The sequence below is a fragment of the Lactuca serriola genome, chromosome 3, assembly GCF_051521515.1.
Source record: "Lactuca serriola cultivar US96UC23 chromosome 3, Lser_US96UC23_V15, whole genome shotgun sequence".
In the NCBI taxonomy this organism is placed as follows: domain Eukaryota; kingdom Viridiplantae; phylum Streptophyta; class Magnoliopsida; order Asterales; family Asteraceae; genus Lactuca; species Lactuca serriola.
The window spans coordinates 223,561,896-223,588,576 of NC_136410.1; the positions used below are offsets into that span (position 1 = coordinate 223,561,896).

The 26,681-nt window shown below is 38.4% G+C and overlaps 1 protein-coding gene across 1 annotated transcript; it reads right to left on the bottom strand.

The window, feature by feature from the left end:
* Positions 1–6,331: 6,331 nt before the first annotated feature.
* SRX (sulfiredoxin) lies at positions 6,332–8,580 on the bottom strand. The gene is made up of 5 exons (XM_079031815.1): positions 8,423–8,580; positions 8,152–8,324; positions 7,171–7,204; positions 6,921–7,014; positions 6,332–6,550 (listed from the first exon to the last, which is right to left on the bottom strand). Exons 1-5 carry the CDS (start codon positions 8,484–8,486, stop codon positions 6,535–6,537), a joined length of 381 nt encoding a protein of 126 aa, XP_078887941.1. The 5' UTR covers positions 8,487–8,580; the 3' UTR covers positions 6,332–6,534.
* Between the last annotated feature and the right edge of the window lie 18,101 nt (positions 8,581–26,681).

A 26,681-nucleotide genomic window follows, 5' to 3' on the forward strand; every position in this document is an offset into this window, starting at 1 on the left:
GAAATTATCCCACAAATTCTTCATCTAAGGTAAGATCATGCATGGATCTATGATCTAGATTCTTTGTTTTATTAAAAATCTCTTCATAACCCATGCAAAAATCATGATCACTCTCTTAGAAACCCTCTATGTTCGAGATCAACAAAGGAGGGCTTGCTAGGGCCAAAAGTAACATCAAACTTCTTCCAATCTTCTTCAAAACCAAAATCACAACTCAAAAAGGGTGTAAAAACCGTGATCTAAGGCATGAGAAAGGAAATAAACATAACTTAAGCTATTATACACTAATCATGTCAAGAAAAATAGTTTATAAGGTTAAGATGAACATATCCTAACATAAAACACATTCTAGGACTTAAATTGTCAAAAATACAAAACTTAGGGTACAAACCGACAAATTATAGTTTCTGGAGGTTCAAAAGGGTCCAAACAGTTTCTATAATAATTTTTCTGAAAAACAACATTTTTGAGGGACTTAAAATGTAAATTTTGAACTTAATGGGCTAGATTTGGGCTTTTCGGCCCAATAAGCCTCAAAATGCGAAATTTACAAGTTTGAGGGGCTGGAAATGTAACTCTCTGTAAAACAGGGGATTTGAAGTGTATTAAAACTATTTCAAAGGTCAAAAATGCTTTTCAAATTCAAAAAGGATCAAAAATGTAAAAATTTCCTATTTTGGGCCAAAACTGTAAAAGTCGCGAAATTGGGGATTTTAACCGAGAAAACATCATTCTGGAAGGGCTAAAGCTGTTTACAAAATAAATTTTGGGTTAAAAATGTCTTTTCAACAAGTTTATGATACAAAAGTGTCAAAAAAATGTTTTAAGGACTAAAAATGAAATTCTTTTATATAAAGGACTAAAAGTGTTATTTTTATAAAAGAAAGGTTGTGAAAAGGTAAAAATCTTACTTTTAAAAAAATTAATTCCTTAAGACAAAATACAAGATCCACAACTACCAACGAAACAGAAAAACAAATACACTCTTAACAACAAATATCGTTACAAAACGAATTGATTCGGTCTCGAATCAATAACAAAACAAAAATCAATAACCCAAGTAATTCGTTAAACACGTGATAACTATGATGAGTCAACATACAAACTTTGGGCTTGAAAGTTTCAAATTGTGCTTGTTGGGCTTTGCTAGCCCAATAACATGATCTTTGGACCCGAAGGGAACGCGCTTACGTGTTAATGGGCCTCCTATGACCCAATTCCATGTAAAAGGACTTTTAATAGCTCTATTGTGCTATTGGGCCCTAGTGGTCCATTAGTACTGCTAGTGAGGTCGAGAAGTCAAATGCGAGCTGGGCCAAGTGTCTTTCGCATTCCCGATACCCCAAAATAACTCATGGAAGTAAGAGAGTGCTTCGTACCCTCCTTTCTCCTCGGTTGACCGGCTTATGAGAATTCAAGTAAACAGATTTGTGGCGTTAATCAAGAGAAGTCAGGGTGGTTGGATTATGTGAGTAGTACGGACGACGCCTTAAGGATCGTTCGTAACCTGTAGTTATAAACTAGTCATTTTCATTAATGTGTGATTGTAACAACTCACAAACCCTAATTAACCCAATGTCACATGGGTAATCAAAAACATTCGTCGTATCGGTATAACAATAAACAAGTCATGTAATTTACGTATTGGGAAAACATCGGGTTTTCCCGGGAAGTTCAACATTTTCACCTATGTGTTGTATACAAAGTTCAACAACTATACATGTTTTCAAAATCGACAAGCATATTTACGGATCTTCACACTTTTTATAAACAAATACTCTTTTCAGAAAATATCGGATTTTCTGGGTTTTTCAAACTTCACAAAAATCATTTTTCCATAACATTACTTATGAACTCACCAACATTTCATATGTTGACGTTTTTCCAAAATAACTTGTATTCTCAGGTAACAGGTAAGCTGAAGAATAAGTATCAGGAAATGTCATGGTGTTTTGCTTTAATTATCTATCAGACAGTTTATGTTATGGAATTGTAATGTCTAAGACAATGTACCGAATGTAAACAATATCAGTTGTAATATTCCAATGCATGGTGTTGAATTATGTTATGATTCATGTATATTCATTGTGATGGTATTCAATTCTGGTCACAAGAGCCCTCAGACGTTTCCGCCGTCCGGTTCGGGGGTGTGACAAAACTTATATGTCAAGAAGTCAGTATGATTCTTATTGGTCTTGAAGAGTTTCAAGAGTCAATAAATAATAAACCTTTTAGTTATCACTAGCACACGACATGAGGTTGATAACCTATCGTGTTCGGTTAACACATTCTTATTTCTATGCACCTTCCAGTTGAGTTGGCAATACATGTGAGTTCTATGGTTCTCATTTGACAAGGCAGAGCATGTTGGTCAGTGATAATACATTAGTCAATGGAAGTGAGCTGCTTAAACAACATGGAAGCACTAGTAGGCCCTTGAGCTACCAGAATGCAAGAAATTAAGAATAAGCAAAGTCCGGTCCATGAAAGAAAAAACTAAATTTGATTTTGGTTTTGTCCTCAACCTTATCTTATGATTGTAGTTTGGAATTGATAAATTCACATGGATAGGAACACACACACCATAAAATCTAAGTGGTAAAAGGTTTCGCTCTAATTCATGAAAATGATTATGAGGATATACGTTCGCCGGTAGATTTTAAATCTGATTAATATAATTATGGTTAGCACTTGTGATAATTGCATTCTCTAAATTCGCATATGATTACGACATCCCTTTTCATAGTTCAAATTGTGAGAAATGGCAAGAAATAGTTTGAACGTTCAGGACTTGTAGCTATAAGTTCTAAAAAGGTTTTAAACACACACATATGCTACTAGTGATGGTATATGAGCCTGAGAAGTCTAGATGAAGACTTATCAAAGCATCAGGAATCGACGCTTTAGTAAGAAAGTCAAAAGGTATTGATTTAGAGAAGTCCGGTTGATTTCTAGATACGTGTCAAAGCTAGTGGGAGCATAATTGTTATGCTAAGCGTTGCTAGTTTGCAATACTAATTATAGGAAACTAAGATTTCAAAATTTGCAAATTATAATGTCTGGGAATTGTTTAGCTACAGAAAGATTTAGGGGGGAGGGTACTCATACTTCATTTCAAATCTAAAAGTTTAGATTGAAGTTTTAAAGGAACTTAGTCTTGTACATATATGAATGTCGTGTTGAAATGATTCAACATAGGAAATTCGATATATGAAAATATTATAGCAAGAGACTGATCAGACATCAGGTCTCTATGTAAGACATTATATGTCGAGTCTCATATGCTTCGGATATAGGATCGTTTACATATGTTATAATATTCACTTGTTTTGATTTTTTCAAATGCCTTGCGTATTGAGAATGAAAAAGGACTAGAACGTGGTGTGACTAAAGTTGTTAAATAATTGTCAAGGACACTCTGAGGTTTACTGAAGATTGGTTGCTTTTGGACAGTTGGAAGTATAGTATTAATTTGGATGGACCATATTAACATAATTCTGAATGGAGCTGACTTTTGTTCAAAATTGACGGTCATATGGGAAAATGAAAAGGTTTCCATAATATGAGTTGATCTACATGTGAGTTATGAACTTTAATGCAAGGAAGGTGCTCAAGGAGTGTGCCTTGAATTTGAGACTTCGTTACCATGGAATTGTTTTAAGTAACAAAGTTTTAATGGAATATTTTGTAATATCATTGGCAAAGTCTTTGTGACTTTAAAGCCTTGACATTACAAAAGATAATTGCATGAAAGGTTGAAGTCTAACTCATCTAGTAGTAACAAGAATTTGAAATTGTGAAATGAGTATCATTGGAATAATATCCAATCGATCTATTCACAAAGGAAGGACCACAGAAAGACATAGTATGCATGTTTATAATATGACATGCCTGGTGTTTAATTCAAATGTTTAGTTGATTAATCAAAACAGTATACAATGAATAAAGTCGAATTAATATGGTGATTAAATAATAAGAAGTTTATTTATATTCAATAGTTTTGAGACCATAATTAATTAGGTTATCATTGTGTTTCATTTCACATGTTTTACTTCCCAAATAATTGGATTATTCAAACATCCACGGTCGCTCGTACTTTTGGAAGTAAGTAGCGAATTAAGACTGTCATGAATTGAATTGTAGATTGTCTATGGGGATTAGACATAACAATGGTTTTGTTGCAATGTTCATGAGTACTTGAAAATGGGGATTTTAAGTATTGGATAAACCCACGCTCGGAGAATTACTTCATGGATTTTATCATGAGTAATTTTGAGACGATAATATCTTATATTCTTGAAATTGAGATATATGAGTTGTTGTTTTACGAGTCAGCTGTGCACTGATAATACGTCAACGCACCAGTAACTTGCTGTTATAAAACGTATTGTTGTGCGTGATTTGATAAGTAAATAGTACAAGCATATAAGTCGAAAGTTTATCCGTTCCTTTTGCCCTAACGGGAAAGCGATATCTTTGGGGCCCTTGATGATTTGATGATGACATCTAAAGCGATTTTGCCAAGCCTGGACTGAATTGATGTGTTCAAATAGTTGTCTGATTTCAGTCGTCATAAATCTGAAATCGGGAAACAAATCTTGGACAGGGAGATTGATTATAATCCATGTCTCATGTTCATATGATATCTTGTATAATGGATGAATGTTTGATCACTTATCTTAGGACATGTCACTGACCGGGTCAGAGTTCGACAACGGCTTTTGGTAGCTACAATTTGGTAGTTATATTGACAGTTATAGTTATTACACTTATCCAAGTGGGAGACTGTTGGATTAGGTGTCTAAGCTCATAACTATAATTGGTATATACTTGAATTTATAGTAGCACAGTCCTTTTGCGTTGCCTTCAAACCTGACAATTGAATATGATGACTGTAAGAGAGAGAAGAATGATTTATTAATTTATTACTCGGTTAATAAATTAATTAGAAATCAAAATAAATGATTTATTAATGCATTATGGAAATAATATATTAATTAGAAATCATATTGTTTAATTAATATTTAATCAAAAATTAATTTGGAATTATTTTTGGGCTTAAAGGAATTAATTAAATGTACAGGGACTAAAGATGACAATACTCAATAGTTGAGCATTAGGCAGTTCTAGAACCTCTCTAAAAAGGAGGGAAACGAAATCTAGAGTATCTCTAGGGTTTCCATGGGCTCTAAGGGTGCCTTGGATTTTTTTAGGGAGGAAGTAAAGGGATTATGGTTATCTTAGAGATACCTGTCTAATCCAATACCTTCCTAACACCTATATAAACTCTCCTTATGGTAGAATTTCGGATAAGACTTCTTTCTAATTGCCTTGGACAGAATTTCGGATAAGACTTCTTTCTAATCACCATCGGTCTTTGTTTACAAAGACTTTAAAAAACAAACAATTTTTTATAAAGACTAAAGATATGGAAAAAGATTTTTTGTCCACATTTTATTCCGTCGACATGGAAAAATACCGAATACATTTTACTTTTTCGAAAACAAACATCACCTAAATCTAAATGTTACACAAAGTCACAAACTATCATTTATATTCTATCTATTTTATCATTTATATTTTGAGATAACCCGCATAACTGTATCATGCATTCCACGATAATTTTGAAGTTGAATCTTATATTTGTCAGTCATATTTAGCTTGTTTTCCAAACGTTTGTATGTTGTCATGTTTGGCTAAAACAAAAGATTGCTTATAGGTTATTTTTTTTTAAAGTTTCTCTAACTAGTGTTTCAACAAAATTATGAAGTTTTTTATATAAAAAAAAGTCCCTCAAATACTAATTTTATTAAAAAAAAACTCATCGTCCAATTATTCCCTAAGCTCACCATTCTCTCCTTTCAACCATGCCCCGATAGATCTTTAAACACCGTCGATTTATCGTAATAGATATACTCCCAATCCATTTCACAAACAAGGGTGAGTACATAAAGTCGAATATAAGAACACTGTTCTATTTCTATTACTTCAGAAGTAGGTATATTATCTCAACCAATTGTCAGATTCTTTGTTTGTCCGTTATAACTACAAATTGTTAGTAGGAGATTGATATTAGTTTTTATTTGGTTATGGTTTTTTCTCAATGAGAACATAACATGTTCTTCTATTCAACTTTATGTACTCACCCTCGTTTATGAGATGGATTTGGAGGAGATCTATTATAATAAACCGCTTGTTTATCAATAAATCGTGATCTATTTATTTGTTGTTTGATTTTAATGTATTTTGCAAAAATCAATTCCACTAACCACATGGAGTTGTAATATTTTTCTTACCAACATTCGAAAATCATACCATGAGATGCCAAACATAGCCTAAGTACGTACTTTACAACACAATTCATTGTATTCAATAATTACAAACCAAATATTTAATTATTAACACAATAGTAATAACATGTCTACCAAACTACATGCGTCTTATTTACGATACACTTGATATATTTTTACAAGCATGGAACATGAAACCATCAATGTGACATCTCAAATAACAATTGGCCCAACCATTACCAACTCATCGAAGGTGATGCCTATTGAAAATAAAATCGAATAAGAAAAAAAAAAAAAAAATAACCAGGAGAGGAATAAATCATGGTCAAATTGCAAGGAAATAGCAACGTACTGATACTTACATATTTTTACACATTATAGCATGGTAGTTACAAATTTTTTTCCAATTATGGCAATGTGTAAACCTATAGCAATGTACTTACAATTACCTACCTATAATAGCAACATGCTTACATTATTTACGGATAATACCAATATGTTAATTTAAACTCGTAGGCATTTTACAAGTTTCAAGTTATAAATTGCTATTATGGGTAAAGAAATTTAAGCAATGTTGCTATAAAAGGTATGTTGCTATTTTCTGCAATTTGCATGTAAATTGAAGATAACCTTAAGGTTTCTTTAGTTCCTCGACGTATCTTGCAACGGATAGTTGGAAGGCCTAAGCGCTGATGAGCCTCATAGCGATGACATCCAGAAAATCCTGTTCAGAGCTTCTTTAGTTACTTTATCATTATTAGATTTGAAAGATTTCCCTTAAACCATGTATCATATGAAACTTTGCAATTCTTGTAGGATAAATGGAGAGTTTGTATTAAATCCCTTTTTCAAATATAAATCTACATTCATTGTTCCTTACCATAATAAGCTCCATCAACCTCAAGCACATCAATCTGCATGTATTACAAGAAATGTTTACTAATCCCAATCACATAAATAGGCTCAAAGAACCTCATAACAGAAAAATAAATAAATATTAACACGGAGAAAGGAAGACTAGAAAATGTTAGCAAGACCTACTAACATAATTTATTTATAAATATATAAAATACACAAGTGCTTGCAGGTAAAAAGGAGTTATGATATAGAAAACACAATGGAAAAAAGAAGCAGCTTAAGTCCTCCCTAATGTAAAATACAAAAAAAAAAATACTATTATACTCGATTAAGTTCTAAAAAACTATAAACCCTATAGAACTACAATTAATGCAGGGAAATATACATAGAAGCTTCCTAAAAATGCTTATTTAAGAGAAGCTAAGAGAATCAGAAATCTTTAAAATTTACTCACATATGAAACATTCTAGTTCAAATTTTCGTTTTTACCATTGTACTTCTATAAGTATGATAAGCTTGTTCAATGGGACAAAACCAAACAAGCTTTTTTGGGCTATTTTCAAGATGAGAGATCGAATAAGAGTTCTGTTCCACCTTTTTGGGATGATTTTTGTCTCATTGATATTAGTTCAAGACATGCCAAACACAGTAAAAGATCATTTGTTTGTTCTGTTATGCATGACATAACAAAAGGAACTTCTTTTTTCCTTCTTTATCTTGTGGGGTGTAAGAAAACGAGCAATATCAATGATTCCCGAAAGGGATATATGCAGTTACACGGAATCCATCAAAAAGTCATCAGAAAAATGCACGAAAAGAAACCTGGATAGCGGATTTGATTTGATGCAGTGATACTTACTTCTAGGTTAGCATCATAGCATGTATCTGGTTTAATTAAAACCAGATTAAGTGCGAAAAATTAAACGACAAAAAGGAGAAGAAAGCTAGTTCACTGTAAACCCTAGATGGAGATGAAGAAAATTGAATGGAAATGAGAGCTTACGGGTACTTGAAGACCAATTTGGGCAATACTATCCATGAGTTCTTGCACCTTCTGTGGATCATTAGCTCTTGTACGCATTAAAGGTCTCCGAATTTGATTAAGGGGAAGCTCAATAATGACTGGACCTCCTTTCCCCGATTGAGATACTTGATTACTGGAAGTTGGAAGAGACCCTGAAAGAAAGAACACAACTTCAGGATGAGGTTGTAAGCCATATATGATATGAGGAAGTTGTGTTTGTGTGTGTACTTTGTACAGAAAAATCACAAACCATTGGAGGAAGAGGAAGCGAAAACACTGGGGTTTCTCAAGGTGTTGAGAAGAAAGCTAGCCATCTGATTTTTGGTTTGCTTTGGCTTTGTGAGGGTTGAGCTCTACTGGCATTGATTGCTTCTATATGAGAACCCAATCGTGAAGAGGAACCGGCCAAAAATAAAACATCATCAAAACGACAAAACCTTTACTTCAAAAAGATCATTTAATTATAGAGATTAACTTGCTGCTAAATATTAGCCGTTTGATCATTTCCCTAAATTATTCATCACCCTTCATTCATCAGATCATCATCATCCGTAAGGCTAGTGTTCATATGCTAGGCGCGGTCGGCATATAAAGATTAAGATTAGAGTGTTTTTTGTTTTTTTAAGCAAAATATATGTGAACATCTGCAGTAGAAGAGGTGGATCAAACGTTTTCAGTCTGAAAAAAGAAGACTGTTTATTTTTTAATATCTGCGAGCTACTAAAATAAACTGATATCTAAATAAACTAATTTTTTAAATTTCAAATTGATTTTTTAATATTTTTATGACTTTATTATAAATAATTAACGAATCTAGTTCAATTTTTGTGTATTATTGTATAAAAAATAAAAATAAAAATGGTATCAATTAACGTATATATTTGATAAAAACCAACAACTTTGGTTGCAAAGTTATAACTAAACATTATAATTAGTGATCAAAGAATTTGATACATAAATGGATGGAAATAAACTTCGATTTTTTAATTAAATCCATTATAAACGTACCATAAATATTTTCTCTAGAAATTGACAATACTATGTTAAATAATATTTTAAAAAATTCGGCAAAAAAATAAAAGAATATATTATGATTTTTTTTCATATTTATACAAACAACTTTAACGACTATTATTGTAATAAATCTTTATTTATAAATTTGTTAAAAATATCATGTTTATATCGTCAACCGTTTTTTTTTAAGTTTTGTAATTTTTTTTTCAAATTGTTTATCATTAATATTAATTGGAAAAAAATATAAATTAAAAAAAAAAAAAAAAAAAAAAAAAAAAAAAAAACTTAAAAAAAAAATAAATATGTATATGTTTTTTTAGGCTAGAAGATGTCCGAAGATGTTAGAAGACTTTGGTCTACATCTGCGCCAAAAAGAGAGCGCGCAGACATTTTTAGGTCTGCAGTCTTCAAAAAAACAAACAGTCTGTGAAGGTTAATGTCTGCGCGTGGTCTGCGCGGCGCAGACAAAAGAGGTCACACAGATCTGCAGACAAAAAATAAACATTACCTAACTCATCATATCATCATCATCCGTAATTATAGTGATTAACTTGTCACGATCCACATAAGCGATACGTGACACTTGCCATACTTTATCAAAATTTATTAATTGTTAGGTGCGGGTTGACACACTTGTCATGCTATCTTTCTTTTTTTAATATACAAAATAAATATTTTAAACATAGCATTTTTTAAAAACAAAAAATTCATTAGACTTAAAATAAAAATATAGAAATTCAAAAAAACAACAAACACACCAAAAAAATAGAATTTAAAACTAAAAACATACAAACCAAAATTATCAAACCTAGATAGACCTAAATAACATCTTCATCGGAAAATTGACTTTCCAAATCGTCAACCAGTTCCATATTAAGATCAATGTGGTTGACGTTCCAAATATGTTCCGTCAAGTCCCTACGAAGAACATGATGCGTCTCAACATCATGAACTAATGCCCTCCTCGACGTGTACTCTGCGCTTCCAACCTCAAAAGCTTGTGTCGGTGGAACGATCTCATTTTCGTTATACTCACATATTGCATTTCCTTCATCTTCGAGAATCATATTATGCAATATGATACAAGCATACATCACCTCACTCATTTTCTTCTCATCCATATACGACGCGGGATATTTAAGAATATGTCAACGTTTTCTCAAAGCTCCAAATGCTCGTTCAACATCCTTTCTCGTTTGCTCTTGAGCTCTCTTAAACTTCAACCTTTTGCAATCATTTGGACAAGACAATGACTTCACAAAACAAGGACGCTCTGGATAGATCCCATCCACAAGATAATATTCGTTCCTATACAATGTTCCAACTACTTGAAAAGAGGAGTCGGGTGCAGTCCCGATGTACATGTCAGCAAGTAATAGAGACATGTTAAGAACATTGACGTCATTAAGGGAGCCAGTTGAGCCAAAGGAATGCATGTCATATCCACATATCTTGTGAGGTCACCGCTTCAAGTATAACGGTTGGATAATCATGATCGTCTCGGGCTTATTGCCCTTTATGGGCATTCGGACAACAACCCCATGCCCAGCGGAGGCAATCTAGGCTTCCTAACATTCCAGGAAAGTCGTGCATGTTTGAGTGATGAGCATACAATTGTTGGATATCACTACAAGAAGTTTTGCGCAGATATTGTGGACCATATAATCTTATGACATACTTACAAAATTTATGAAGGCTAGTTCGTACAACACGTCCGAACATCCTAAGGTTCTCCTCTAGTGCATCGGGGAAAGTGACATATGCGAATTGACTAAGTGCAGCAATGCATTTTTGTAAAGGATTAAAACCAATTGTGCCTCTAGCATCTTGACGGTGTTGAAAAAATGGACACGTCGTTGTGACGTCGTTGACTATACGCAAAAAAACAGAGATTTATGCATACGGAACCGGCAACGAAAATAATATCCTATAAAGTTGGCGTCATCCACAAAGTAATCTTGCATGATTCGATCATTAGCAACCTCACAAAATATTTGTATGTATCTTCTCTTCCTCTGGCGTGTATTCTCCGCATTTTCTTCTTGTAGTTTCTCGATCATCTGCTCCGCCTCCTAAATAACCTCTATAGTTGTTTCAAGCAAGGCATCAAACATGTCGGATGAAGATGACAAAGACGACATTTTGAGAGAGTGTATATGAGTTGTAAGTTGATTTTGATGAGTCAAATTGTTTTATGGTTGTAGTATTTGTAACGCCCCGATTCTCAGGTATTGCTTAAATAAGATTTATTGGGTTAAGCTCTACTCGACGAGTTGGTTGACCTACTCGTCGAGTAGCAGCGGGATGGGATCGCGTGTTAAGTGACCTACTCGACGAGTCCATATTGGGACTCGACGAGTAGGAGCTGGCAGAGGAAACCCTAAATCTCGGGGTTTGCACCCCTATTTAAAGGGATCTCAGCCTCCCTTGGGTCTCTTTATAGATCTAGAGAGTCCTGAGAGTCCTTATACGTGTGTGAGTGCCTTTGTGTGGGGTTTGAAGCTTAGAAAGAGAATCTTGGAGGAAGAAAGCTAGGAGTGCAAAGGAATTGAAGCAAGGAAGGCGTGGGAAGCAGGATTTACCTCAGCTAGCATCCTTTGGAGGTATCAAAGTGCCATCCTTACTTCCCTTTTTCCCTTTTGTTGAGTTTCTAGGGCTTTTATGGATTTTCAAGCTGGTATGATGAGTTATGGGCTAGATCTGAAGTTGTAACTTCAGATCTGGACCCTCCTCGGATTCTAGAAGCATAAAGTTACAGGTTTGGTCGTGATTGAGGTCCCTCTTGGGCATGAAGCCCCATTAAGAGCTTGGATTTGGCATTTAGCGCCTTTAAAGCCATGCATGCACGTAAAGTTTGCAACTTTACGTGATAAGCATGCCCTAGAAGCTTGGATCTTTGATTTGGAGCCGTTGCATGGCTCAAAACAAGTCTGTATGGAAAGAGGACTGAATGGACTCGGCGAATCGCAAGGTTGACTCGGCGAGTCACATGAAGATGGCCGTGAACTCGACGAGTTAGATGAACAACTCGGCGAGTCCGATGAAGATTACCATAAGATTCGACGAGTTGAAGAACAACTTGGCGAGTCAGATGAGTTTTCTCTTGGATATGTATGCGTGGGTATCCGTCGAGCTGCAAGGAGGGAACTCGACGGGTGGCCTTAAAGTTTAAACGATAATTGAAGGAACTCGATGAGTCACCGCGATGACTCGGTGAGTTGTATTGTACTTCAAGGAACTCGGCGAGTAGCCGAGGGTACTCGGCGAGTTGGGGTCAACATGGACTGTTGACCTTGACTAAGGATTTTGACTTTGACCAGGGGTTGACTGGTGGGTTATGGAGTACCTTATAAGGCTAAGGACTTATGAGTATATTGTACTATGATCATAGGTGGTGGAGCCTGTGTTGGGTGATCCGAGAGTTGGAGCGTATCTTCCGAGTCGAATTTTGCAAGGTGAGTTATCCTCACTATATCGATAGGGTCTACGGCAAGGCCGACCCTTTTAGTTGTTGATGTTATGATATGCTACATGTGGTTATGATCTGTTAGATCGGAATCAGAGTAGACAGCATGTTATGCTCTTATGATCCACAAGGATTAGCATGTTAGTGACCTGCTAGGTCGGTACTTCAGTTACGAGAGAATTATGTGATTGATGATCAGTGTGATAGATATGTTTGATGTTTGTATATGCCAGTATATGATAGATATGCGCACATGGTTATTTGCTTGTTGGTTGGGTTGAGGCCGTCCTGCTTTGTGCTGAAGGCCAACATACCCTATGAGCGGTCCGGGGAGACTGCAGGCCCACGAGGTGGACCAGTCATGTCGAAGGCTCGGGATAGATTCAGATAAACTGTAGGCCCAGTAGGGCGGTCCAGTCAGGCCGATGGATAGTATGCATGTTGATTGATTGATAGATTGTTACTGATATGGCTTTGTCAGTGTGGTATTGGTATTTTGGGGGTAGCTCACTAAGCCCTCGGGCTTACAGTTTCAGTTTATTGTTTCAGGTACTTCAGGAGATCATGACAAGGCGAAGGCGTGACCGTACCGCTCCTCATCCTTACATTATGACTTTGGGACACTCTGATGGATATTGATTTGAAAACAATTTGTAAGCAATACTATTTGATTTATATTATGATCGAAAAAGTTTAAATTGGGTTTAAAATTTATGGATGTTACAGTATTTATAGGAGTTTTTTTTTTGAAAAAAGAAAGAAAGAAAGAAAGAAAAATTAAATGGAAATAGTCACTGCTAGCTACCCCACTTTCTCACTTTCTCATTGGTCAACAAAACTCGAAATATATTAATCGAGAAACCGAGCCGAGCTCGGCGAGCCGAGGGGTCGACCCGGTGTGCGTCGAGGTTGCCGAGCCCACACCCACCAGCCTAATGATGAATTTTATATCAATGGCTTTAATATGTATTTCCACATATTTAGGTATTAATTGTAAAATAAATCAGTTAACTTAATCGTTTGTCAGTATTATATGTTGTAGGTTTCTGACTAAAAAGGATAGATTTTTTGACGACTTTGGCATCTTCAGCGACATCCGTCATCTTCTCTGTCGATCTATGATTTCTACGGCGATTTTGATTCTCCGATGATATATGATTTTTCTTGCAATTCTATTTTCCCTGGGCAAAAAGATTAATGATTTTTTCGGCGATTATGTTTCTCTGATGATGTATGGTTTTTCTAGCATCTTGAGCTTCTTGTGATGAATCATAGAATCAAGTATTAATCAAAATCAGAGTAAAACGAATGCAGATTGAACAAACGATGTAAATAAGATCTAGTTTCTGTTCATTTATGCTTTCAACATTTATAGATAAAAATAGACAGGTTCTGTAAAGACTCTTATCTAACTCTAGTAAAGTTCCATATTTATAGGAACAGTGAAAGCATACAAAAAATACTAAGGCATTGACACTTAAGCTTCGTACAAAATACACCTTAGTAAATAAACTTATCAAACATACGAAGGGTACAAAATACTTCGACATATTACAACTAAATTCGACCCTTACAATCTCCTCCTTTGTAATAATGTCGACCTTTGTCAATTCAAGAGTATATGTATAACATACAACATAACCCTTCGAATCTCAGTGTACCACGAGATAATCTTCTTCAGCTCCTTCTTATCTCCTTTGTTATTCTTCTTGCAGCTATTCATACGAACAATGAAATTCGTATATTGGGATGTTGTGTATCTTTCCACTTCAGAAGCTTTAAATAAAAATCTTTTAGACTTTCCATTTTTATCCTTCCCAGCAAAGACTAAGCCAAACAACTTTAAACAAATTTCCCCGTCTGCATACTTCTTCAACTCAGGTCGAGTTAAAGGAAGTTCCATTTGCACTTTTACTGTTAATCCCTTTGTAGTAGCCAACTCAACATCTATAAGTGCTAAACACTCATAATAGTTGTCAATAAAAATCTTGATGTGGGCCATCCCAAGTCAAAAAACTTCAGGATCAGTTTCTCTAAGATATGAAGCATCTTTATCCTTTAACAACAATGCAACTTGTATTAGATCATACAAGTTCATCAAAGGAAAATCTGCCACTGAGAAATCACAAACTTGCTCATTTGCCCTCGAAACAGTGAAGCGAAGATTTTGCATCATATTTTCGAATAACACATCCCTCTTTATACTTATCACCTTCTTTATCTTCACTAGTGACCAAATCTCCTCTGGAAGCTTTCCAAGTACAGCATGAAATCTGATCTTCATGTATGTGTATTCATCATCATTGTCAAATTTTTCAGCAATTTTGTACTGAGCCATAATAAACATCATCTCATTAATAGGAAAATCTAATTGAATCATGTCTGTGTTGAGAACAACATAGCTTTGCTTTGGCTTCTTTTCGAAAGCATACATATGATTATATGCAACTTTCGACTCTACCGTTTCATAGTTGTAATGCTTTGAAGGATCACCCTTGTTCATTCTAGGTGGATCGTTCGCACGAAGTCACATAATGCTTTGCATAATTCGTAGCTTTTCAACCTCGGCCTCTGCTTCAGCTTTCTTTTCCTCCTTTGACTTTACGACCACAACCGTTTTGCCTTTGTCTTTAACTGAGGAATTATCCACAACTTCCTTAGGCTTCGAACTGCTGCCACTTTCCCCAATCACAATTCCTTTGGAAATTGGTCTTGAAATTGGCTTCATTGAAATTGGCGTTGTTGTCATAACAGTCGAAGTAACTGGCCCAGCTGTTGAGATGATTGGTTTTGTTATTGGAATCTTCGAAGAAAACACCGTTCCAACAACCTTTGCATATGCATGCAAATCTTCACCACCAACCTTCGTGCCACCAACATTCTTTTCTCCCCCCTTGCACCCCTGTGAAAACAGGTGGGGCATTCGTTGGAAGAAGGCTCGAAATGTGTGAAAGAGGAGCTAATTGTTTGTGTAAAATGGCTTCAAAATGAACGAACTTCTGAGACAAAAATTATGGAGTAATCAACGAAGATGAAACTGGTTTAACAATTAAATCTTTTAGCTCCTTCAGCAGCTTGAGCACTTCCATAAAACTTTGTTTTTCCGTTGTAGAAAGTTGAGTACGTTGAGGACTCAGATCTTCGTACAACTTGACATATTTGGTAACAGCATCACAAATAATGTCAACTTTTTGATTGATTGAAGCATAATCCCTTTGTACAATTGTAATCTCCTTTCCCATATCCTGACGAAGCTCCTGAATTTTCAAATTCACATCCTCCCTAACTTTCTTGACATCCTAAACAAATAACACATGTCGTTCCTTTACCAAATGCTTGAATTCTTTCACCTCCCCTCTAAACATCGAAGCTAGATTATTCACTCTTAACTCATGATTCTGATCATTGTGATCAACCTTCTCCAAGAGTCTAATCTCTGAGTCTTGAACCATTCCAGAAACTTTACTCACCACCTTTGCTTCGAAGGTTTTCAACAAATTATCAACTTCCATACTGGACACAGACAAACTACTCCCCAAATCTGCTTGAGATTGAAGAATATAATTCAATTTCTTGTTGAGAATCTTGAATTGTTTCATCGTCATCAACATATGATCAGGAAAGTTATATTCTTCATCATCAAACTACAAAGCTTCAAACATGCCTCCAAAACCTTCGTTGCCAGTATCAGTTTCAACAACAGGTGGACTTTTAACAGGTGAATCGATTTTGGTGAATCAATGGATTGAGATGGAAAAAGAGTTGTAAAAGGTTGATGAAGAATGTTTTCAAAGGTAGGTGAATTTGTAGTATTCGGAACAATAAAAGGAGGTAATGACACAAAAGTATCAGTTATCGAAGATGCAGGAATACCTTGAGTTGTAGCACCAACTTCTTTGTTAGACTCTCCCTCACCCATATTGACATTTACATCAGTATTAGATACGTGTGTAAAAATGCCTGAAGTTCGAACCTCCTCAGTATGTGATTTAGTTAACGAAACTTCGGGTGGTATGACAATAAGCTTCTCAGGAGTAGATAAAGATTGAAAAATAATTGTTTCTGGTTATTATTAGAGATTTATTCAGGACTTCTCCAAGATTTTTGTGCCATTGACACGGCTAACCAAGAAGAATGTGACGTTCCAGTGGGGTACGAATCAGCAGTTAGCCTTCAAGACCTTGAGGCGAAGACTGTGCGAGGCTCCAATCCTTGTTTTACTTGATGGATTAAATGATCTGATGGTGTACTGTGACGCATCGATTTCAGGGTTTGGTGCAGTACTGATGCAAAGAGGGCATGTGATAGCATATGCCTCGCGACAATTGAAGCCCCATGAGGCAAATTACCCTACTCAAGATATGGAACTGGGGCGGTGGTGTTTGCCCTCAAGATTTGGAGGCATTACTTGTATGGAGTGCGGTGCACCATTTACACCAACCACAAGAGTCTGAAGTATTTGATGGACCAACATAACCTCAACATGCACCAGAGAAGGTGGTTGGATGTGCTAAAAGACTATGATTGCGAGATTCTATACCACCCAGGGAAGGCCAACGTAGTGGCCGACGCTTTGAGCCGTAAGACGACTGTTTCCCCGATTATGGATGTGTGTTTAAGGATGACAGTGATCTCTCCATTGTTGGAGATGATCAAAGAGGCCCAAGTTGAGGGAGTAAAGAAAGAGAATTGGAAGGTAGAAAGGATCCGAGGGAAATACCCTTTGTTTGTTAAGGATAACCGAGGCCTATTGACGCAGTGTGGTCGAGTGTGGGTACCGACAACTGGAGGAGTGAGACAAAGGTTATTAGGGGAGGCGCATAAGTCCAGGTTCTCGATACATCCATGGGCTACAAAAACGTATAGGGACTTGAGGCTGAGTTATTGGTGGCCATGCATGAAACGGGAAATTGCTTGGTTTGTAGAATAGTCAAAGTCGAGCATCAACGGCCTCATGGTAAGGTCCAACCGCTACCCATTCATATGTGGAAGTGGGAGGAGATCACAATGGACTTCATTACGAAGTTACCAAGGAAGTCGAGGGGTGTGGATGCCATATGGGTGATTGTTGATAGACTAACGAAGAGTGCCCATTTCATTCCGATATCAGAAAGTATATCCGCTGAGAAGTTAGCAGATATTTACGTGCGTGAGGTAGTGGCTAGACATGGGGTTCCTGTGTTGGTAGTGTCTGACGTGATGTTCGGTTCACATCTAGGTTTTGGAAGAAATTCCACGAGGAGTTGGGCACTCAGCTACATTTTAGCACGGCATATCACCCCCAGACCGACGGTCAGAGTGTCAGAACGATCCAGACACTGGAGGATATGCTGCGGGCATGCATGTTAGATTTTGGAGGGAGTTGGGATCCATATCTCCCATTGGCATAGTTTTCGTACAATAACAGTTATCATGCCAGTATCGATCGAGCTCCATTTGAGATGTTATATGGCCGGAGGTGTAGGACCCCGATTTGTTGGGATGAGGTCGGACATCGGGACATGGGAAGTACTGAAGTAATACTCAAGACTACTGGGTTGATTCAGCAGGTGCGCGACCGGTTGTGGGTCGCGCAGAGCCGTCAGAAAAGCTGTGCCGACCGATGACGATCGGATCTTGAGTTTCAGGTGGGGGATTTCATGTTGCTGAAGGTGTCGTCCTCGAAAAGGATCATCAGGTTTCGGAAGAGGGGCAAGATGGGGCCTTGGTATATAGGCCCGTTCAGGATCACGACCCGGGTGGGCAAAGTAGCATATCGCTAGGATCTGTCGGAAGAGCTTAGCCAGATTCACAGCACGTTCCATGTGTCGCAACTTCAGAAGTGTGTCACGGACGAGGCTGCGGTTGTCTCATTGGGAGATATCCAGGTGGATGAGAGACTGAACTACATTGAGAAGCCCAGTTCCATCCTAGATAGGAAGATGAAGGCTCTTCGGAATAAGGAAGTAAGACTGGTGAAAGTGCAATGGCAACATTGGAAGGGCTCCGAATGGACTTGGGAGCCGAAAGAGGAGATGCGAGAACATTACCCAAAATTGTTTGGGTCAGTAAACTTCGAGGACAAAGTCTAGTTCGAGTGGGGGAGACTTGTAACACCTGGTTTAAGTTGGAAAGGATTTATGCATGGAGTCGGCGAGTTGGGAGGTCAACTCGTCGAGTAAGGTCGTGATATCATGAAACGCGGAACGGGACCAATTCGGCGAGTCGACGTCCGACTCGGCGAGTCCAAGCTATTTAAAGAAAACCCTAAATTTTAGGTTTGCCCCCTATATAAACTTCATTATATGCCCCAGTAGCCTCCTTTAACGTTAGAGAAAGACGTTTACGACCGCACACCCTCTTGTGAGTGAAGTAAGATCAATTGGGAGCTTATCCTTGAGACTTTGGGGAGGATTCCAAGCTTGAAGAAGAAGTATCAAGGGGGAAACACTAGATCTAGCATCTAATTCGTCTTGGGAATTAATTTGAGGTAAGAATCTGTTACCTTAAGCATAAATTCTATTTGAGAGTTGTGATCAACTTTGAGGAAATAGAAGCAAACTTAGATTTGGACCTATCACAAGGATATGGTTCCAGATCTGGACCTTCATAGGTCCCAAATATCATAAGTTGCATCTTTTATTGAGCTCATTCCCTCTCCATGCATAAGAACCTTGCTTAAGGGTTGGTTTTGGGTGTCATGGCCATGTAAGGATATGCATGCATGTAAAGTTTGCAAATTTACGTGATATCTGCAATAGGAGATGATGGATCTAAAGTTTGGGACCTTAAGTCCCACAAGAAAGGACCGTAATCATGATGAACTTTGGGGGACTAGACGATTCGTGCATGTGGATCGGTGATTCGAGAGGATTTTCTCGTGTACGGCCAAGAGTTTATGGTCAAGAGTGTATAATCGTACACACCAAGGAACTCGACGAGTCCCTCGAGTCACTCGGCGAGTCAACGAGTTAAGCAGGGAACCCGATGAGTGAATGGTTGTACTCGTCGAGTTAAGGTCAACATAGACTGATAACCTTGACTATAGACTGTGACTTTGACCAGGGTTGACCCTGGGGGTATTTATGGGATTATGCTGAGTTCATTACTCATTGATTATAGGCACTTGGGAAGAGCAACATAGGACACTTGAAGTCAGTTGCGAATTCAGCCTTGTGAGGTGAGTTTTCTCACCATACCAATGGGTCTAAGGCACCAAGGTCGGCCCATCTTGTGATAGTTGGTTAATTGTTATGTAGAAATGTGATATGTATGTGTGTATGATATGTGGTAGAGACAGCCCTTAGGGCTAATGGTAGAGATAGTCTGAAGGGGTAATGGTAGAGACAACCTTTATGGTTGATGGTAAAGATAACCTTTGTGGCTAACAGTAGAGATAGCTTCATGGCTAATTGACATGTGATACGTGGTAGAGGTAGCTTTATAGCTAATGTAATATGAGGTTTGTGTGGGGTATGATCTAAGGGACTCACTAAGCTTTCAGCTTACTATTTGTGGATTTGTTTCAGGTACTTCGGAGTCCATGGGAAAAGCAAGGCATGATGATGCGGCGTGCACTCTATTTCTCTTTTCCGATCAGGGATTGAGGGACACTCTGATGTTTTGAAAATAATAATGTTGTAATGTTAATGCTTTTGAAAACAATTATTGGGATCTTTATGTTTTATGAAAAATGGTTGACTATTTAAAAATGAAAAAAAAATCTTTGTAAAATTGGGTCATTACATACTTGTTTTAAATGGAAAAAAGAGAGGAGTGTGACTAATCTGATGCGTCAGAGCAGTGTGACAAACTTGTCAGTTTGTCACCTCTCCCTTTAGCTTTATGCTTTTTTTAACAAATTTTTGGTCACCAGTTAGGAGTTTTTATGCTTATTCCCATTTAGTTTTTTTGTTCTTTTGTTTTATATAAAATTAACTTTATACAAGTAAAAATGTACATTATACTTGTAACATCCCCAAAATACACTTTAAAAAAAATTGAAATCAAATACTTGTTTTTCAAATATCAGATTAACCATATCAAATACCAACCAAGGGTTCAGAAAAACATCATAAAAATATGGAAATTGAGTTTTAGTTTTTAAACTCATAACACAAAAGTAACATATATAAGTGTCGCCCCTGAGAATGCTCAGATCCCCCAAGTCAAGTTGGCTCCGTTCCCTTCTTACAAGAAGTACATGCGACTAAACATAAGATAGAAATTGTAAGCCTACGATTTAGTGATAAATAACAACACCTAAATATTATAAAAATAATATGCATCTGGGAATTCACATAAGCACATAACTAAACACACATAGAATGTTATCTGACATATATCCTAATTAGTATGCTAACATATCTATCCACACTCCTAGATTCCCTCTGGGAGGTCTATCTCTAATAGATCGTGTATTGACCACTTCCCTCCAAGAAGGTCTATCATGGTCTTGGTTCCAGTGGATTCCCTTTACAGTCTATCTCCAGTAGTCTAACATATACATATGATCTACATAGTAAGTAAGTTTGCGAGAACTCACCTCAATAACTAATAAGATGATCCATAAAGGGAGTTGGATGCTTTTGATAAGATGGAAAGTCACACCCCATTAAATATTAGAACTGGATGCTTTTGATATTCTTCATATTTTGCTACAAAATTTTTCCTTCTCGATTATTAGGCTAGAGGGAGTGGTCACTCTTGCCATGCTATTTTTCTGTCACATTGCCACACATCTTCAACATATTTCCATTTAAAAAGGATGAGTTGCCATGATATCTTGAACATTTTTGAATTATTGGAAAAAGAAAAATGGGAATCAATCTAAAATTTAGACTTTTTCTCGGAATTGCCAAGTTCACCATTTTAAGGCCAAGGGTCGGTGTTCATTCAGCACTACCGAATCGATATCATTTTGCCGAGGGCTAGCACTAAGCCATTACCTCTAGCCTTATATACTAAGTTGATTGTTGAGCGATATCATTGGGTTCAACCCGAAATGTCACTAATGATTATTTCTTTAGATGATATAGATTTACGACCCCCACACCGGTCGTTGGATCTCTAAAGGACCTATACAATAAAATTTAATATCAACTTCTTTTTGGCATGTTTTCCAAAATCAAATATCAAACCATACAAAATATTCTAACCATTTTGTTTTGTCATACACAAAAAGTTAACTGTATATTTTGTTACCCAATCGTTTCCACTTTGATGTTAAAACTTTATATTAAAAAAATGGTGTTGCTATAAATAATTATTTATAACTAGTTTGTTTTTATTTTTTTTAAAACAATACAATTTCAGTCAATAAAAATAATTAAATGTTATGAATTACTATTTAGTGAATGACGATGAGATTCTCCATATTCCCCCATTACTCTCCATCATTAGTGAACATTATAGCAAACATTATTATGAGTTTTATGAGTGTAGTTATGCACCACTATAATGAGCATTCATATCATACATCACCTTTCATCTTCTTTGTCAAGTATAAATAGTGAATATTATCTATTGTAAAGTTTGATGATTTCATCACAAATATTGGAATAAAAGTTCTCTTTATTCTCATGCCTTTCTTTATCTATAATGTATCTTGTTATTTGATCATATTTTATAACATGTTATCAGCACGACTCTACCATAGAGCCCTAACTCCTTATCGCTCTTATTATTTTAAGGTATGTATTTTTTTAAAGTTTACATGTACAATGCTTACAACTTATTATATGAATTTCTGAACTATTTGTAACACCGAAAGTCTGGAAGGCCAAGAAAGGAAAGGAAACCCTAATTTTAAGGGACGACTCGGCGAGTCCAAGGAGGAACTCGGTGAGTCCGAGCGGGATCCGGGTCGAGGAGTAAGTGACCGACTCGGCGAGTCTGGTCTGTGCGAGGAAAACCCTAAATTTAGGACTTGGAGCCTATTTAAGCGCCTCATTCTCTTCCCTAGGGTCCCTTTACTGCCTCCCAAACCCATAACACCAAACCCTAGCCGCTATATCCATTGATTGAGCCAATTGTTGCCTTGAAGAGTGCATTAAAGCTTGGAGAAGGAAGAAGGATCTTGGAGGTGCAAGAAGGGGGTTATAGATCTGGGATTGGGAAGATATTTCTTAACATTTGGAGGTAATAAACTAGTTCTTGGACTCTTTTGCACCTAGATCTATGTGTGAGTTTTGGGGCTTTTTAGCCATGATTGTATCCCTTTGAGTTAGAAGCCAGATCTGAAGTTGCTACTTCGGATCTAAGCATATTATGGTCTTGAGAAGCATAAAGTATATTCCCTTGAGTTGATTATGGAGCCTCTTTGCCTTAAACCCTAGTTTATGGTGTATTTTGCCTAGATCTCCTTCTCTACACGTAAAGTTTGCAACTTTACGTGAGGAATAGGCTTGGGAAGGGTAGATCTATAGTTGGGAGTCCATGCATGACTCAAAAGTACTCTGCATGTATGAAGATCTGAATGGACTCGGCGAGTCGTTTGAGTGGACTCGGCGAGTAGCATGAAGATTTGGAGGAACTCGATGAGTGAGATGAAGAACTCGTCGAGTCGGATGAAGATGGGCAGGAACTCGGCGAGTTGGAAGAACAACTCGGCGAGTCTGTTGAAGGTTGTCTTGGACTCGGCGAGTCAGGTCGCGAAACCCCAAACCCTTCGAGTTGAGACTCGAATCAGTGAGTCGAATGGAGACTCGGTGAGTTGGACAGGTCAGGACTCGGAAATCGGTAGACTCGGCGAGTCATGGACTGACTCGGCGAGTTGAGATGCGAATGGAAGGACTCTGAACACATAAACTCGGCGAGTCAGTAGGGTGACTCGGCGAGTAGGGTTGACCTGGAAGGTTGACTTTGACCAGGACTTTGAGTTTGACAAGAGTTGACTTGGTTGTATCTCGGGGGTCAGTTAGACTCATGTTGCATTGATATTGGTAGCTCGGGGAGCGAGGGGAGCAGGAGTTCAGAGAGTTGTCGGGCAGCAGCTAGTGGGATCATCAGCAAGTCCAACCAGTGCAGGTGAGTTTCCCTTTTGTGTGAATGGGTCTAAGGCCACAATGCCGGACCATGTAGTTATGAGTAGAAGACCCGAGGGTTAGCCCTAGGCATAGTATGCTAGTATGATATTCAGGACGAGGTCCAATGATAGCGAGCGGGTGCCCAAGGATTGGTTTATATGATAGTTTATACTTGTTGTCTGTGTGATGCATGTATGTGCCTGGTAGGGAGGTGGGTGTGGGCGAGGTCCTGTATCTCACCAATAGCTGAGTGTGAATGGTGTTCCACATCTCATTAGCAGCAGAGCAAGGGCGAGGCCCAAGTTAGGGAAGGAGTGAATGTGGGCTGAGCCCGTATCTCACTATCAGTAGGAGCGTGGACGGGGTTCCATGTCTCATCAGTAGCAGGACAAGGTCGAGGCCCAGGATAGGCGAGGCCTTAGGACAGGATCCATTGTGCATGTTTACCTTATGTTTGCTATATGATTATGTGCTAGTATATGTTAGCGGGCGAGGCCCTATGATAGGCGAGGCCTAAGTGAAACAGATCTGTATCTGAGCGCGGCTTGAAGCCAAGCGGGGCCTGGAGCGGCGGGGCCGTTGTATCAGGCGAGGCCTGAGGTAGCGGGCAAAACCCGAGGTAGGGGCGAGGCCCAGGATAGTGGGCGTGGCCCAGTATGTACATTATGTGGTTATGCATGGTCCGTGGTAGGGTGGACAACTCACTAAGCTTCGTGCTTACAGTTTTCAGTTTTGGTTTCAGGTACTTCCGGTAGCGGAGGGAAGAGCTCGGGGTGATCGCATGACACACACCATAGATTAGACAGCCTGGGAATGTTTTACTCTGATAACGAACATGTGTTTTGGAAATTAATACTCTGATTATGTTTGGATTGATGATTCTGCTTTAACTAGTGTTTTATTAAAGAAAATTTTTTTGTCTTGAATTTTGGGACGTTACAAGTTGGTATCAGAGCCTTGGTTTGAGGGATTCGGTCATACTCTCGGGTATGCCTGAACTCAAACTAAGGGGTCGGATAAATAGTTTTCCAAAAAAAAAGAAAAAAAGATTAAAGGACAGTCTTGTAAAAAGAATTTTGAGAAAGAAAAACAGTTTTAGAAAAAAAAAAACAAAAAAAGAATTCAGAAAGAAAAGAACTTTGAAAAGAGAAAAAGGGTGTGGTACATGCAATCAACCGAGCTCAAGTAAGTACCCCAAAATACCCATACAAGTTTATGTTATGATTATCAGATAATAGGACAGCATGCTAGATTAGGACTAAGGATCTAGGAATGGTGCCTTATGTGCCTGTTATATGTGCTTTTGAGCTGCATGATAGTGCTGATTAGACGGTAGTAGGATAGCATTTTTAGGTTATGCCTGAGTTTATGAGTTTGTGAGAGTCTATGAGTTTGTGTTGCACGCTAGTTCAGATTCTTGCTATGTGGATATGATTGCTTGAGTATGTTATGGTTAGATTTTCGCTTGTCTGAATGCTGCTTGCTTTGTGCATTGTGGGATTATGAGTGATGGGAGTTAGCCATTAGGTGGATACGACACGTCACATGTGATCAGGGTTGAATAATCTCAGAGTGCTGGATTTGTTCCTATTGCGCAGCTCTTGTTTGAGTCCAACCGTTGTAGGGACGAGTCTTTTACTTGAAGGATTATCTGAGCCTCGTCACATGTGATGGTATCCAGGTGATGGCTAATTGGCATCACAAGGAGGCCCTCAACGGCTGAGGACTGGTTTGGTTTGAGTTAGAGGTCCCATAGGGTAAGCCTAGGATGAGATAGTGCTGGGAGCAGTAGTAGTGGATAAGGGACCTGGTGGAGTCGAAGCAATTCCTGAGAAAAGTACGGATAGATGTGGAAGGTAGTATGGGCCCGTACTACTGAAAGCAGAGGATCCGTACTCGATTCGGGAAAGGCCGAGACAAGACCGGGGACCTGGTAGGGTGTGTGTTTGGTCTCGTAGCGGTGATAAGCATTCTGATAGTGGATGCATTTTTTTCAGCATGGTGACGTTGCGAGAGAGACCAGCGGACGGATCAGGTGCCGAAGAGGGATCAGGCTCGGGTTCAGGGGCCGAGCAGCTCGAGGAGCGAATGAGGGAGTTGATATCAGCTGAGGTTACGCACAGTATTCTAGATCAGACTCCGATGATCTTTGGCATGGTCAAGGAGGGTATACTGGAGATTTTGGACGAGAGGCTGGGAGCCTTCCGTTCCGAGATGATGGCTTTGATGGGAGCGCGTACTTTGACATTCCGAGAGGTTATAGCTTGGGGAGCGCTAGATTATCATGGGGCTAGGGACCCCATCTCTAGCAGCAGATGGTTGGCTGATGTTGCCAACGCATTCCGTACGAGCCGGTGTCCTGAGGAGGACAACGTCAGACTCTCTTCCTGTCTTCTGAAGGACAAAGCGAGGGATTGGTGGGAGGAGATTGGTCATGGTCTGGGGGATGATGCCGCGTTGGACGCGATGACTTGGAGCGATTTCTCGCCCAGGTTCACGGCAGAGTTTTCGCCAATTATTGAGGTGCAGCAGTTGGCACGGGAGATTCAGGATTTGACACAGACCACTGAGACTGTGGCGGAGATCACCGCCAAGTTCAGGGAGAGGGCTCTTCTTGTACCGCAGTATGTCGCGGATGAGGAGATGAAGAAGGCCCGATATCACGAGATGTTGAGGGCTGACATCAGGGAGTTCGTGAGCAGGTCCAGCTGTAAGACGCTGGAAGATATGATTTCTCGGGCCAGAGAGAGGGAAATTGATTTGGAGCAGATCCGGAAGAGGAAGTTGGATGAGGTTCAGGTAGTCGCGAGCTCGGGCAAAAGGCCCAAGGGATCGGATTCGAGACCGAGGGAATATCAGGACCGTAGCCGACGCGGGAAGTGTGGCAAGGCGCACGGGGGCGCGTGCCGGAGTGGTAGCAGTGGTGAGTCTGGCTGCTTCAAGTGCGGTCGAACTGGTCATTTCAGCAGGGATTGTACTGCTACCACCACGCAGGGATCAGACTTGATATGTTTTCACTGCAA

Coding starts and splice junctions, on each gene's coding strand:
- SRX (XM_079031815.1), bottom strand. CDS start 8,486: ATGGCTAGCTTTCTTCTCAACACCTTGAGAAACCCCAGTGTTTTCGCT. Junction 8,325..8,422: donor CGCTTCCTCTTCCTCCAATG/GTTTGTGATTTT, acceptor TCTTTCTTTCAG/GGTCTCTTCCAACTTCCAGT. Junction 7,205..8,151: donor AAATTGGTCTTCAAGTACCC/GTAAGCTCTCAT, acceptor TAATACATGCAG/ATTGATGTGCTTGAGGTTGA.